Genomic DNA, 17,530 nt, shown 5'->3' with positions numbered 1-17,530 from the left:
ATTCCCAAATTATGACCTGTGAAATTAAACAGTGAATAATCCATTATTTTCTTCTTTCTCTAGCTAGTTTTATAACCAAGGATGTACACATTTTGTCTTTTCCTAGTGAAATATCTGTGATATAAACATAGATGGGGAAATACTAAACAAAACTTTTTAGGCATTCGAATGTCAAAAGATATGTCATTTCTCAAAACAAATGAATACTAGATAAGTTATTAATGATTCTAATGACTAGATCTGCATAGATATATATAGTTTTAGTAGCTTTAGTGGCTATTGTATCTTTTTTCTACAAGTATTATGAAATCTCTATGATAATTTAAATATGCAAAAAATTCATGAAGGATAAAACAAAAAAATTGTAGTGCAGATTGAGATGGAGAACATTAGAAACTTTACAACTTGACAATGGTCAGTGTTAGCAGGAAAACCGGAGCTAATAAGTACTTATTAGCTACTATGACTATTGTATAAATTGTGCATGAGAGATGCATGAGCAATTATAAGGTAGCTGACTCGTGGTAAAATTAACTTTAAAGGTCAAGAATATATGTTAGGAAAGAAACTCATTAGCATTTGATTAGTATTTAACAAAGCAACTGATAATCTTGGTGACAGATGAAATTTTAATTAGAAAATAAAACTTACCTTATCCACAATACAAATCTGCTTTCTTGTTTGAGCATCAAGTATTTCAATCTCAAAGTGAGTAGTTTTTGAATGTTTAACAGCTGGATTTGATTTTAGAGGGCCTACTGAGAGTACAAAGCGTGACAAAGAGTGGAAATTTTTCATATCATTCTTCACCATAGTTCGAGTAGTTCCTTGAGAAAGCAATACTTTCTTGCATTCTGAAGCAAGGGACTTTTCCTTTTTGAACATCCTGCAAACTACAAGGGGACTCTGTCATGTCAACAGGAGGCACTTGCTAGTGTCATCTTTTTGCACCAGTTAAATACTATTGGTGGAATACAGGTCAAGTGGCATGCCATTCCAAGAGTTAAGTTTTATTTAGCAGGCTGAAAACAATGACTGATCTTCCTTCTATATATAGCACACCATGGTGAATTGCCACAATATGGATGACTACATTACTAGCATAACTCCTTTATCTCTATTTCTTAATATGACAGCTAGTATTTTATTTCCAAAAAAGGAAAAGAATAAGTTTTGTTATTTTTTTGAATTTTGAATTGACTAATCTCTAAACATACATATTGTTACACACAGTCACATAATAATGCACTTAAAAATTAGCCTACTGTTATCTTATAGTTAAATTTAAATACACATAGTGCATTTATAAAATAATTGTTTTATAAAACGGTGCCTAAAATAAATATTTGTGGAATGTCTTACAAATAAGTACACATATATTAAATACAAACTACATTTATTAAAACATTTGTTATAAAATAGATATATTCTTCACTCCCTACTTGACACAGGAAAGTATAAAGTCATCCATGGGATTAAAATATGAAGATAATAATTTTATAATTTTAGAAAATATAGACCTTATGTACAAGTATCTATACATTTTATATATTGAAAGATCACTGAATTTATATGCAAAATCAAACTAAACATTAAACTTACTATAATAGTAACTTGGTTAAATCCATATAGTATAGAAAAAGGAAATATATGACAAAAAACTCCAAGTGCTCTGAAGTCTATAATGTAAGCTTGATAAAATATATATATATATATATATATATATATATATATATATATATATATTATCCCTTATTCAAAGCAACATTAAACTAAAATGTTCTAGAAAGTTATTTACAATAAAAGTACTAAAAGGAAAATAACTAAAATTATAGAGGGGAAACTGATACACCTGTATGAATATTTTTATAAATTAAGCAATAGTTTAACATTTATTATCATTTTGGTTATTATAATACACTAAAGGTTCACATGCACAGAAAGAAAGCTATATATATACTTTGTTTAGTTATGATTTTCTTGTATTAACATCACTGTGCTCTTTAGTTAATACTTAAAAAAGGGCTAAAGAAATAATTCAGTGAATAGGGTGCCCGCATTTAGATGAGCAATTCATCTAACTATAATGATACCAATGTTCTATGAAATGGGCTCTAAGTCAATGGGTTAAACACAGATAGTAAGGGATTCAAAAATAAATTATATTTATGTAAGTGCTCCCCCCACCACTTCCAGACACTGCTCACTTCTGGCTTCTGGCTTTGGGGTTTAAGGCATAAGTGTCTCTCTGCATAACTGTTATGCTATCTCCCCCCTCTGCCCTCTTATTGTGTTTTAAGGGGACTCTTTACCTGACTTTGTGTAGTTTGCAATGTCTTGAGATTGTGTCCTACTAATGTTGGTGATGTTATTAGTAAATCAGACTTCAGTGGAAATTTTGTGTCAAGACTGACTAAATTAACAGTTACATCAATTGGATCAAGATTAATTTTTGAATTATTTATTTATTTATATTTGCCACAGGGTTTGTTGCTTGGATTTTTTTTTAGAGAAAATTATGGAATTACAGTATGTATAATGCCACATTTCATAAAATGAAAATAAAGGAAGAAACAAACTTTCCTTCATATTCAATTTAAATTAGATCATAAATTTACACTTGCCTTGTCTTTATTTTCCTTAATTTTGACTAGAATATTGGCTAGTGCTTTCTTTGGACTACTTATACTAATTATAAAGTCACCACAAACTATTCAATCCTAGTCTTTAACTCTGATCTGTTTCCACTATTTTTCATAATTGCATGCTGTGCTTTTATTAGGGTACTTGGCTGTGTGTTCTCTGAATCCTCCCTAGAGAGTTTCCAGATCGTTTAGTTCTGCCCTTCCCAAGAGTCTGTCTTGCAATTGCAGTTGTTTTCTAATGTGTGTTGGCATATGCTGCCATTTATTTTGGGAGCTGAAGCCATGGCCATTTCTCACCTTTCGGGGTTTTCTTAGAATGATAAAGTTCCTTTACCAATGTTTAAAGAACTTAAAAATAACCCACTGCAGGAATCTGTGTATCAAAAACAAAATTAAATACTTCCTGGGAAGTTTAATCTCTAGTTTGGTAAATTGTAGGGAAATCATGATGAAGCAAATAATTAAGATGTGCAAATGCTTTCGTCACTGTGGTGAGGGATTTGAAGTCAGTATATTATTTGGCTTCCTGGCTTTCCAAGAAAAGTTAAAATAGACCAGAGAGATACAAATAAGGCAGTACTAACATACTGAGGGAAATCTGGACCAGCAAAATAGCTTACCTGGATAAGACACCTGTTTTGTCATAGGTGTGGCCTAAGCTCAAGTCTACCCCTTCTACCCCTACTACATCGAAGGGATATTTGGTGCTATGGTTCTCTCCCTCTCTTCCTTTCTCTCTTTCACATGAGAAAAAGTCATCCCAGAGCGGTGAAGACTCAGTCATGACAAAAAAAAGAATGTCTAGAATTTGAACATATTCACAAACTTTACAGAAAATTTTGTACAACATACTGTCTTTAAGAATTATCATTTCTCATTTTGCATATGATGAATTTTTTCCAAACACCTACTCCTTGTCTTAATCTTTTCATTTAGAAAACAAATCTCCACATTAACCAAATTGCTCCTACTATCTTTTTAAGAAATGAAGACAAAGGTGATGTCATGTATGGCATAATTTTGTTTTCTAAAGTCTTGCTCTCCTGTTGTCCTTCCCCACGTACTCATTTTGCTTTATCACTCAGCATAGCTGTTTCTAGAAAACACAAGTGCAATTTCATTTTACCTTCATTTTACCTAAAGTGCACTTATTCAGAGGTTGGCAAGGCCAATAATAAAACCTTCCTTTCCTAAGTACCGTTACTTCAAAGGGCACTTCATCTCTATTGGATCTGGGACTATGTTATTCTTTACCTCTTAGTGCAGAGCAATATCTATTTGCTATATCAAACATTATTTTTTGTCTATATCTAGCTTTCTCATACCTCCACATCTTCAACATCAATAATTATTTCCAGGCACATGGTAAGTATATGAGGATGTATTATTGACTATTGAATGAATAAACTGTGAAGCACTGCAATCAGTTTATATGTGGTATAGATGACTACAGCTTAAAATGGACTTAGATTTTTTTGAAACTCTAAGAATCAAATAGACAAAAAAGCACACAGTATATATATATATGTATATATATATATAGTAACATTAGAAATATAATAGAAAATATGTATTTTTATTTACATCAAGAAAAATACTAGACCAGACAATATTTCCTTCATACTTTTTTTTAAGGATTTATTTCACTTATATGAGAGAGAGAGAGAGAGGTAGAATTTGGCATAAGACACAGATAAAGGAAGATAAACCAGAAAATCACTCTGATATAGGTGATACCCGGGATTGCTTGGGACCTCAGGCATTCAAATCCCACATTTTAGTATTTGAGTCTTTTCTCTAGTTGCACTTTTCATGCTTCTTAAAAAAAATTTTTTTAAGTTTTTTTTTCTTGTTTTGAGATATAACCATGTCATGGAAGATAATAATACCAAACTTATATTTCTTTACTGCCAATCTAACATATTTCTTGATTTCTCCACATAAGTGGCCCTAGGAGGAACAACACAGAATTTACAAGAACTAAAGCCTTTTTTTTTTTTTTACCAGAACACTGCTCAGCTCTGGTTTATGGTGGTACAGGGGATTGAACCTGGAACTTCGGAGCCTCAGGCATGAGAGACTATTTGCATAACCATTATGCTATCTACCCCTGCTCACTAAAGCCTTTTATGCAGTCCCTGCAGCCACATATGCCAGAGTAATGCTTGTGTTCTCTCCACCCCCGCTTTCTCCCTTATTCTCTCTCTTTCTGTTTCTCTCAAATAAGATGAGGCAAAATGGGGCCAGGTGGTGGCGCACCTGGTTAAGCGCACACACTACAGTATGCAAGGACTCAGGTTCAAGCCCCTGGTCCCCACCTGCAGGGGTGAAGCTTCACAAGTGGTGAAGCAGGGCTGCAGGTGTCTCTCTGTCTCCTTCTCTCTCTGTCTCCCCTCTCCTTTCAATTTCTCTCTCTCTATCTATTTATAATAAATAAATAAATAAATAAATTTTTAAAAAAAGATGAGACAAAATATGGATATAGATAATGTCAGTTTTGAGAATAAACACTAAAGCATTTGGCAGAAATTTAAATTGTTTAAAAATATTCACATGTCACAATTTGAAAAATTTTAATAATTATTAAATGCTTCTCCCAGCTAAAGCTTGTATATTTTACTCATGAACTATCTCACAGTTTCTCATTTTTCCCTAAATCACACATAATTACACAGAGTAACTTCCATCAGATTTCTAAATGGAAAAAAAATTGTTCATTTCATAATATATAAGAAGTTTTTGTACTAATTATAAAATAGTTCTTTAAACTAAATTGTGTTTAATTTAATTGTATTTTTAATTGTATTTTTAATTTATAAAATTTTTACTTAATGCTCAATATCTCAACCTCTTGGATTTTCCTTCCTCTAACTCATCATTATAAAGCAGTGCTTTCATCAAATTTCTAAATAGTTACTTTCTCTTATAAAAAGAAAACCAACCTCTGTGAGTTGTCATTATTTCATAACCTCCACACTGATAGTTTTGAATTAGCAGTGTTAAATGATCTCCTAATCCAGTTACTCTGAGAAGGATTAACACTGAGTCAAATACTGAGATGAAAATAGGGCAAAAACTAGTACTGATGACTTACCTAATCAGAAAACAAAGACTCAGAGTATTCTCTTTAAAATTGCTTTCCTGTGTCCTTTTTGTTTTTGCACTATTTCTATGGTATATATTGGCATTATGCTATATAAAGTGCTAACGTTTTACGTTAGTAACACAGAATGCCCAGCATACATGTGAAGTTCTTGACTGTATGTATTAATTCCGTATTAGTTCTCAATCCAATTTAATGTTATCTGACTAATTCTGAAGATATGTTCTTTAACTAGTAGAGTAATTATAGCAATTTATATTACTTGTCATAAATTAAGTCCATGCCTGCAAAGATTTAGCAAAGATCACTCATAGTTACAGAATCTTATTCTGTTTCATTTTATTAGGACTCAATTCCTACAAGTATTGTTTAATCATCTTACTCAATTATATATTCTATTTTGCTGAATAATTAAAAATGCACTTTTTTTTCTAATAGTTTACTCAAAAACTACGTATTTTAACTGACCATCCAATATCAGCATGAAACACAGATTGGCATTTTTAATGAATTATTTGGTACTATCATTAGTAGTAACCTAAACTGTTTGTGGCAGGTCATTATGCACTGTTTTTGTGATTATTTTTTTGTTGTTGCTACTGGAACTCCCCTTTGCCAGATCAACTTTTTCATATAGAGAAACAAAGAAAAAGAGAGAGGAGGAGGAGGAGGAAGGGAAGCAGAGAGAGGGAGAGAGAGATAGAGAAAAGAGAGAGATAGCAACAAAGAAGATTCCTTCAGTATACTGGGATAAAGTTGAGTCCTGTTCATGATAAAACAAGTACACTATCCAAGTGAGCTATATTTCCAGTCTTATTAAACTTTTGAAACCTATACTCAATGCTAGTAAATTTATAACACAAAGACAATAATGTAACATTATTTAATTTTTATTTGCTAACAGCTAATATATGCCCACTTTCCTCTTAAACTGAGCTTTGGTAGTTTGCTTTAATAGTATTGTCTTCATCCCATCAAAATATGATATGCGGACTCTCTCAAAAGCCTAGACCAAGTAGATTAGAAGCTTCCAATAGCACAGCTATATACAAGATACTGAGTACTGTACAGCAAACCATAACAAAGGGACTTTTCAAAGTTAACCCAATTAACAAATAATGTGATGATAATATTAACTATTGAGTGTCTTTTTGAACCCTAAGACAGCAGGAACCTCACATCTTCACTATAGAGCCCCTACTTCCCCCAGTCCTGGAACCCTTGGATAGGGCCCACTTTCCCGTATGCATTTCCCAATACAAACCAAATAATATTGTATCCGCCGATCACAACCTAACCAAAGCAACGATTGCCATCTCAACATGCTTCACCTCAGACTGTATCCAGAGACTTCACGTGTGGAATGACAACCCTTCAGCTTCATTACTCGGGTGAGACCTTTCCTTTTACAGTACACTCTAATTTCATCTCAGGTAGTTCACTTTCCAACAAAGTCCCATAACCTAGATATACACCAGTTTCTGTGAGAGAGAGCTTATGTGCACACGTATCCATAAACTACTGCAAAATATATACCTGAAAGCAGAAGTACACTAGAGTTTGCAGTGAGTACCTCCCTAACACTTCCTCTCCACTATTCCAAGGTTGGGATCCATGATTGCTCAACAAATTGTTTGGCTTCATATGTTAACTCTCTTTTCAATCACCAGGTTCCAGATGCCACCAGGATGCTGGCTAGGCTTCCCTGGATTGAAGACCCCACCAATGTGTCCTGGAGCTCAGCTTCCCCAGAGACACACCCTACTAGGGAAAGAGAGAGGCAAATTGGGGGTATGGACCGACTAGTCAATGCCCATGTTCAGCGGGGAAGCAATTACAGAAGCCAGACCTTCTACCTTCTGCAACCCTCAACGACCCGGGGTCCATGCTCCCAGAGGGATAGAGAATGGGAAAGCTACCATGGGAGGGGTTGGGTTATGGGGATTGGGTGGTGGGAATTGTGTGGAGTTGTACCCCTCCTACCTTATGCTTTTGTTCACTAATCCTTTCTTAAATAAAAAATTAAAAAAAAAATTTGATGATTTTCTTTGTCCTTTTTGTAAATCACCATGATGACTGTAATGAAATTAAAATTATGTATGTGTATATACTTACATTGATATACACATATACTTTAATTCTGATTTCAATAGAACATTAAAATATTTGTTTTAATCAGTAATGATTCTTCTATGTATCTGAATGGGTGACATTTGATTGATTTATCTCAAAGATATACAATGTGTATTTAGTTTACAATAAGCCTGAAATAAATTCGTCATTTCTAAAGTTATATTTTTTACCAAAAGAAAACTGGTAGGTAGTTTTACAGCAAAACTGGTTTTCAAAAGACATCTGCATGATTTTGCTCACATGTTCATGGCTTATCTGATAGAAAACATTGTTAGAATTTTCCAACTATCTTTCAGTATGATTAAATTGCTGCTTTAATTACTGAATGATATAATAGTGTTCTCTGCCTTAGAAAGAGTGTTTTCTCAATTACTCTGAAAATAAAGAACATAAACATATCATATGACTGTTCCCAACATTCTAGTCACTCCTTAGAAATAATAAGCCCTGAGGGTAGATAGCATAATGGTTATGCAAAGAGACTGTCATGCCTGAGGCTCCAAAGTCCCAGGTTCAATCCTCTACATCACCATAAACCAGAGTTGAGCAGTGCTCTGGTAAAAAGAAAGGAGAAAAAAAAAAAGAAATAATAAGTCCCATCTAGAAGACAGAATATGGCTTGCAAAATAGCTCACTTGAATAGTGTGGTGCTTTGCCATGCTACCGCCTGACCCTCCTGTGTTTTGAAGTAAGTTTCAGTCCTGTGGTTCTCTCTCTCTCTCTCTCTCTCTCTCTCTCTCTCTCTCCTCTCCTCTCCTCTCCTCTTCTCTTCTCTCTCTCTCTCCCCCCTCTCTTTCTCTCTCCCCCCGCCTCTTTCTCTACCTTTCTGTCCAGGAAAAATACAAGAAAAGTGAATAAGATTTTTATCCAGAGTTGTTTAACTAGGAATAATTCAATGAATTAAATGTGAGTAAACAATCTTTTTTATATTTTAATCTATACAAAAGTACTACACTATATCAGACAAAAAAAATAAAACAGTGTTGGGGACATGGAATCTTATGATTCATTTCATTTTGATTGATTAATAGAATTCTCATATTTACCAGGAGATAGTTGTGAAATTGCAATTTATGTGAATAATTAATTGAATAGTCCTGTTATTTTTCTATCTAAAAGCAATGAAAAAGTAACACCCAAGTTTAGGTGGAATAAATAAACTTATTTTTATCATCTTGCTAACGTTTTCCACTACCTTTTCAATTAATATGCAAATGAAAGTAGCCTTCTTAGTGTTGCAAAACAGACTTAATACCAAAAGAGAAAGAGATTTAACACATTTTAGAAATGCATGAAATACATTGTAAATTTTACAGCTTAGATAAAATAAAGGTGGTATTACATGTTTCCCCACTTGATACTAAGGCCTATAAAAATGATAAATAAAATCAGCTTATGTTAGATTAATTTAAAAATGTTATGCAGAAATGTTCTATTGTCTTTCACTAAAGAGACTTATACAGAGCATTTTGATCCACAATATTTTCCTGAAAACTTTATTTATAAAATTTTAATAGAAAGTTGCTGCTAAAATATGCAACAATTTAATGTATTTCTAAAAAGGGTACTTAAAAAAAAAACAACTATCAAAAGGCTTCAAAGAAAATTTATTAGCTATGACCTGGTCAATTCCAAATCAACGCTTTTTCTATTAGGATTAATTTGGGGTCTTTGTATACATTCTTTATAAATGTTTTTTCTTCTCCTATATACAATTATATTATTGGGTGTATAATATACAATATACATGCTTACATATTACACGTTTAATGTTAAATTGTTAGTATTCTAGGAATACTGTGTCTATACTCAGATGAAAATCATCAGAAATTTTAAAATAACACTATTAATTTATTTTAATGTAATAGAGACTTATGATGGTTCCAGGGATTGAACCTGATACCTTGGAGCCTCAGGCATGAAAGTGTGCTAAACGTGGTACTATCTCCCTAGCCTCATCTGTAAAAATTAAGGTGTGTCTCAAGCTGGTGGATAGTTCACTGGGGAATTCTGGGAATGGTTGAAAAGTGAAGTGATACTTCTCTATTGTTTTCCTCACTGCATCTCTCTATTCTGCTCCTTGTTTCTCTTTCATATTTTTAAATGAAAAGAATCAGCCAGAAGATCCCTCTTAGCTCTGGCATCACATATGTTCATTATCTGGTGCTAAAAAAAATAAGATGAGCTTTAATAGAGTCACTAAAACACTACAGCTAATTAAATATACCCAATACACAAAAGCAAAAGCTTATATTGTTTAATGATATTTAGATAGAATCTGAAATAATTTTACTTTTTCTTTTAAAAAATATTTTATTTATTTTAATGAGAAAGAGACAATGAAATACACACACACACATATATACACACACACCGTCTTTCTCACAGAGAGAGAGAGAGAAAGAGAGAGAGAGGTGCCAAAGCACTGTCCAGCTCTGGATTTTGGTGGTGCTGAGGATTAAATATGGGACATCAGAGCCTCAGGAATGAAGGTCTTTTTATATAACCATTATTTTATGGCTCATTTTCTGGGTCCATGATATTTACATGAGATAGGCATAAAATTACAGTACAACTGTATGCTATATTAAGAAAAACAAAATTAATAACTATTTATTTTTAAACAAATAATTATAAGAGGACCTCTGAACAAAATATCAGAACAAATAGAAGTCACAAATATAGCAATGGATATTCTGAGACTGGAGTTCTATATTAAATGGAATTTGGATTTACTTCACACAAGGAGAACATTACCAGATAATAGGCTCTCAATAAATCTATTTTGAAAGCCTGTGCAAGTGAATAGGTGGGAAATTACACATTTATTTTCTGATCTATTAATGTGGAATAAAATGTAAAAACTATAACATTATATATATATATATATGATACTTTTTTCTTTTTTACTGTTAGTTGGGGAATCAAATTATATATATATTAACATATATACAGTTATATATATACATATATATATATATATATATGCACACACATATATGTTACATTTGTAAATGTTGTAAACTAGATTTTATCCATCTGGAGTTCATAGTCAATGCCTGTAATATGCTATATTTTGAATTTATTTTCTTTGTCTTTAGAAATAGAAACATTTTTAAAGATATAAAAAGAGATGGCAGAGAAACAGAGAGCATCTGTGGAAAAGACCACAGATAGAAGCTTTCTTCAGTGAGGTAGGGTTTGAACTTAGACCTGGATAATGCCCATGCAAAGCAGTGAGCTATTTCCTTCCCAAGAGAGCTATTTTGCCAAAACAAGTTTACAAATATCATGAAGTTACTTTTAATGTAGTTTTAAAATTTGATTCTACTACTTTAACAGTTATATCATCATTAAAATTAGCATTAACACTTGTCGTGTGGAAATTCATTCTATCAATAAATGAAGAAGCATCTAAAAGAAGAAACAGAGTTTCTTTGAATTGCCACCTATCTGAACATAATTTATTCTTCATTTTGCCATACCTAATTTCAAGTTTACAGATTCATAGTATTGCCTACTCAGCAAGAAAGTGACAATACATCTTCATAGAGGTAGTATCACTTTTTCTTTTCCAATGCCAGCTGACATATTGGGAAGAGGTGTTCTCAGTCTTGCACTAATCTCTGTGATAACACTCTGAAGAGAATGCTAGCACTAAGACAAAATCAACAAAAGACAGTTGCCATAACATGCTAAAAAAAAAACAAAAAATAAAAACCAAGTTCCATCCAAGATGAGACAAAAATGACTTCATCTTTTTTTAACAGCTGAGTAGTATTTCATTATGTCTATATACCACAATATTTTTTTAGTCATTTGTCTGTGTTGGACATCAGGGTTGCTTCCAAGATTGGTCTATTACAAATTGTGCTGCTATGAACGTAGGCATACATAAGTCTCTTCTGGCATGTATTTTTGTTTCCTTTGGGTAAATCCTTAAGAGAGAGGTTGCTGAGACATAAGATATATCATTTCTAGTGTTCTAAGAAATCTCTAGACTGTTGTCCACAAGGGATGGGCCAATTTACATTTCCAAGAGGAGTACAGAAATGTCTCTCCCCACAACATCTCCAACATTCTCACAGATGTAAAATGGTATTATACTGTTGCTTTTATTTGCATTTCTCTGATAATCAGTGACTTTCAGTGCTTTATCTATGTCTATTGGCTTCCTGAATCTCTTCCTCAGTGAAGTTTCTATGCATGCTCCTACCCCATTTTCAAATGGGGTTATTTATTTATTTAGATAGTTAGTTAGTTACTGGTTGCAGATTTGGTGCTAAATAAAGGTTCAGAACTCATCTAAAGTGTAGTAGCTAGTATTTCATGCTTTTATTACATTTACTATTTTGACTCTTTAAAACTATATTGGATGCATCATTTTTACAAAATTTCATTTAAAATAATCTCTTTTACATCTAAAAAAATGAATTGAAAGAAATCTTTGAATCGATCTGAAAATAGTTGTCAGAGTATATATATCAATTGAAATTTGCAAGACATCAAACTTACAAAAAAATCAAAGGAACATTGACTGTGAATTTTTTTTTTTTAATTTTTTATTTAAGAAAGGATTAGTGAACAAAAGCATAAGGTAGGAGGGGTACAACTCCACAAAATTCCCACCACCCAATCCCCATAACCCACCCCCTCCCCTGATAGCTTTCCCATTCTCTATCCCTCTGGGAGCATGGACCCAGGGTCGTTGAGGGATGCAGAAGGTAGAAGGTCTGGCTTCTGTAATTGCTTCCCCGCTGAACATGGGCGTTGACTGGTCGGTCCATACCCCCAGTCTGCCTCTCTCTTTCCATAGTAGGGTGTGACTCTGGGGAAGCTGAGGTGGGGTCTTCAATCCAGGGAAGCCTAGCCAGCATCCTGGTGGCATCTGGAACCTGGTGATTGAAAAGAGAGTTAACATATGAAGCCAAACAATTTGTTGAGCAATCATGGATCCCAAGCTTGGAATAGTGGAGAGGAAGTGTTACGGAGGTACTCACTGCAAACTCTAGTGTAGTCCTGCTTTCAGGTATATATTTTGCAGTAGTTTATGGATACGTGTGCACATAAGCTCTCTCTCACAGAAACTGGTGTATATCTAGGTTATGGGACTTTGTTAGAAAGTGAACTACCTGAGATGAAATTAGAGTGTACTATTAAAGGAAAGGTCTCACCCGAGTAATGAAGCTGAAGGGTTGTCATTCCACACGTGAAGTCTCTGGATACAATCTGAGGTGAAGCATGTTGAGGTAGCAATCGTTGCTTTGGTTAGGTTGTGATCGGCAGATGCAATGTTATTTGGTTTGGCTTGGGAGATGCATACGGGAAAGTGGGCCCTATCCAAGGGTTCCAGGACTGGGGGAAGTAGGGGCTCTATAGTGAAGATGTGAGGTTCCTGATGTCTTAGGGTTCAAAAAGACACTCAATAGTTAATATTATCATCACATTATTTGTTAATTGGGTTAACTTTGAAAAGTCCCTTTGTTATGGTTTGCTGGACAGTACCCAGTATCTTGTATATAGCTGTGCTATTGGAAGCTTCTAATCTACATCAAATTGAAAAGCTTCTGCACATCCAAAGAAACTATTAAACAAACAGAGAGACCCCTCACAGAATGGGAGAAGATCTTCACATGCCAGACATCAGACAAGAAACTAATCACCAAAATATATAAAGAGCTCAGCAAACTTAGCACCAAAAAAGCAAATGACCCCATCCAAAAATGGGCAGAGGAAATGAACAAAACATTCACCACAGAGGAGATACAAAAGGCTAACAAACATATGAAAAACTGCTCTAGGTCACTGATTATCAGAGAAATGCATATCAAGATAACACTAAGATACCACCTCACTCCTTTAAGAATGGCATACATCAAAAAGGACAGCAGCAACAAATGCTGGAGAAGATGTGGGGACAGAGGAACCCTTTTACATTGCTGGTGGGAATGTAAATTGGTACAGCCTCTGTGGAGAGCAGTCTGGAAAACTCTCAGAAGGCTAGACATGGACCTTCCATATGACCCAATAATTCCTCTCCTGGGGTTATACCCCAAGGACTCCATAACACCCAACCAAAAAGAGGTGTGTACTCCTATGTTCATAGCAGCACAATTCATAATAGCTAAAACCTGGAAGCAACCCAGGTGCCCAACAACAGATGAGTGGCTGAGAAAGCTGTGGTATATATACACAATGGAATACTATGCAGCTATCAAGAACAATGAACCCACCTTCTCTGACCCATCTTGGACAGAGCTAGAAGGAATTATGTTAAGTGAACTAAGTCAGAAAGATAAAGATGAGTATGGGATGATCCCACTCATCAACAGAAGCTGACTAAGAAGATCTGAAAGGGAAACTAAAAGCAGGACCTGATCAAATTGTAAGTAGGGCACCAAAGTAAAAACCCAGTGGTGAGGGGTAGGCATGTAGCTTCCTGGGCCAGTGGGGGGTGGGAGTGGGCGGGAGGGATGGGTCACAGTCCTTTGGTGGTGGGAATGGTGTTTATGTACACTCCTAGCAAAATGTAGACATATAAATCAGTAGCTAATTAATATGAGAGGGGGAAATCAATTGTATGTCTCAAAGTTTCTCAAAAGACAAACTGCATCTTTTTAATATATAGGCTATGTATTTGATATGTGGACTTTCTCAAAAGCCTAGAATTTCTTTTTTTTAATGTTTTATTTTCATGAGAACGATACAGAGAGAGACCAGAAAACTGCTTATCTTTGGTTTGTGGTGGTGCCAGGGATTAAATAAAGGAACTTGGAGCCTCAGATATAGAAGTCTTTTGCATGACCATTATGTTTTCTCCCTTGCCCTGAATTTCTTTGCAAAAATCAAATATATTTGAAAATTATTTGGCATTTTAAAACATATCTATGTGTGAGTGGAATCTGGACCAGAATTCAATATATTCAGCCTTAGTGGAAGTAGAAAGTAAGATGTTCTCTCAAAGAACAAGAAAACAAATATACAAATAGCATCAGATTATCACTGGAGAATGTGCAAGTTAACTCTTGTATCTACATCAATTTTTTTTTAATTTAAGAAAGTATTAATTAACAAAACTATAGGGTAGGAAGGGTACAATTCCACACAATTCCCACCACCCAATCTCCATATCCCACCCCCTCCGCTGATAGCTTTCCCATTCTCTATCCCTCTGGGAGCATGGACCCAGGGTCATTATGGGTTGCAGAAGGTAGAAGGTCTGGCTTCTGTAATTGCTTCCCCGTTGAATATGGGCGTTGACTGGTTTGTCCATACTCCCAGACTGCCTCTCTCTTTCCCTAGTAGGGTGGGGCTCTGGGGAAGTGGAGCTCCAGGACACACTGGTGGGGTCTTCAGTCTAGGGAAGCCTGGCCAGCATCCTGATGACATCTGGAACCTGTTGAATGAAAAGAGAGTTAACATACGAAGCCAAACAAATTGTTGAGCAATCATGGACCCAAAGCTTGGAATAGTGGAGAGGAAGTTTTAGGGGGGTAGTCACTGCAAACTAGTGTACTTCTGCTTTCAGGTATATATTTTGCAGTAGTTTACGGATACGTGTGAACATATGCTCTCTGTCACAGAAACTGGTGTATATCTAGGTTTTGGGACTTGGTTAGAAAGTGAACCACCTGAGATGGAATTAGAGTATACTATGAAAGGAAAGGTCTCACCAGAGTAATGAAGCTGAAGGGTTGTCATTCCACACGTGAAGTCTCTGGACACAGTCTCAAGTGAAGCATGTTGAGGTAGCAATTGTTGTGTTGGTTAGGTTGTGATCAGCAGATGCAATATTATTTGATATGGATTGGGAGAGGCATATGGGAAAGTGGCCCCTATCCAATGGTTCCAGGACTGGGGGAAATAGAAGCTCTATAGTGGAGATATGAGGTTCCTCCTGTCTTAGGGTTCAAAAAGACAATCGATAGTTAATGTTATCATCACATTATTTGGTAATTGGGTTAACTTTGAAAAGTCCTTTTGTTAGGGTTTGCTATACAGTATCCAGTATCTTGTATATAGCTGTGCTATTGGATGCTTCTGATCTACTTGGTCTAGGCTTTTGAGAAAATCTGCATATCAAATACACAGCCTATATATTGAAAAGATTCAGTTTGTGTTTTGAAAAACTTTGAGACATACAATTAATTTTCCCCCTCTTGTATTAATTAACTAGTGATTTATATGACTACATTTTACTCACTTAACATAGTTCCTTCTAGCTCTGTAAAGATGGGTCAGAGAAGGTGGGTTCATTGTTCTTGATAGATGCATAGTATTCCATTGTGTATATATACCACAGCTTTCTCAGCCACTCTTCTGTTATTGGGCACCTGGGTTGCTTCCAGGTTTTAGCTATTATGAATTGTGCTGTTATGAACATAGGAGTACACACCTCTTTTTGGTTGGATACTATGGAGTCCTTGGGGTATAACCCTAGGAGAGGAATTACTGGATCATATAGAAGATCCATGTCAAAACCTTCTTAGACAAACAACAGTTAAAGGAGGCAACCATCACCAAACAATTTTTTTTGAACAATGGCACTACAATCTATTAAATCCATAATATCAATAAATGTCAAGGCTTAAACTCACCCATCAAAAGGCACAGAGTGGGGGGATGGATCAGAAAACATAGCCCAACCATATGCTGCTTGCAAGAATCCCATCTGTCACAACAAGATAAACACAGACTTAAAGTGAAAGGATGGGAAACTATCATACAGGCTAACAGACCACAAAAATGGGCAGGAACAGCCATTCTCATCTCAGACATAATAGATTTTAAATTAAATAAAGTAATACAAGATAGGCAAGGACATTAAATAATGATTAGAGGATCAATAAACCAAGAAGACTTAACAATTATTAACATCTATGCTCCCAATGAGGGGCCATCTAAATCCGTCAAGCACTTATTGAAAGAATTTCAAAAATACATCAAGAGTAATACAATAATAGTGGGACTTCAATACCCCACTCTCACACTTAGACAGAACAACAAAGCAGAGAACCAACAAAGATACAAGAGAACTGAATGAAGAGATTGACAGACTAGACCCCTTGGACATTTTCAGAGTCCTTCACCCCAAAAAACTGGAATACACCTTCTTTTCAAATCCACATAACACTTACTCAAGGATAGACCACATGTTAGGCCACAAAGACAGCATCAATAAATTCAAGAGCATTGAAATCATCCCAAGTATCTTCTCAGACCACAGTGGAGTAAAACTAACATTTAACAACAAACAGAAAATTATTAAAAGTCACAGAATTTGGAAACTAAACAACATACTCCTTTAAGAACCTCTGGGTCAGAGAGTCACTCAAACAGGAAATTCAAATGTTCCTGGAAACAAATGAAAATGAAGACACAACCTATCAAAATATTTGGGACACAGCTAAAGCAGTACAGAGAGGGAAACTTATAGCCATACAATCACATATTAAACACCAAGAAAAAGCTCAAATGAACCACCTTACTGCACACCTCAAAGACTTAGAGGAAAAGGAACAAAGGAACCCTAAATCAACCAGAAGGACAGAAATCACTAAAATTAGAGCAAAAATAAACAACATAAAAAATAAAAGAACCATACAAAAGATCAATGAAGCCAAACGTTGGTTCTTTGAAAGATTAAACA

The 17,530-nt window shown here is 34.8% G+C and overlaps 1 protein-coding gene across 1 annotated transcript in view; it reads right to left on the bottom strand.

Annotated features, from left to right (window-relative positions):
* Positions 1–994, bottom strand: part of TECRL (trans-2,3-enoyl-CoA reductase like) — a 75,949-nt gene extending 74,955 nt beyond the window's left edge. Inside the window, exon 1 of the mRNA XM_007528178.2 lies at positions 652–994. Within this exon, the coding sequence (XP_007528240.1) occupies positions 652–885 (234 nt within the window). The 5' untranslated portion in view covers positions 886–994. The remainder of the gene's footprint in view (positions 1–651) is intronic.
* Between the last annotated feature and the right edge of the window lie 16,536 nt (positions 995–17,530).

Source organism: Erinaceus europaeus, chromosome 3 (genome assembly GCF_950295315.1).
Source record: "Erinaceus europaeus chromosome 3, mEriEur2.1, whole genome shotgun sequence".
NCBI classification, from domain to species: Eukaryota; Metazoa; Chordata; class Mammalia; order Eulipotyphla; family Erinaceidae; genus Erinaceus; species Erinaceus europaeus.
Note: the sequence above shows the minus strand (reverse complement) of the source record. Positions and strands in the feature narration are given on the sequence as shown.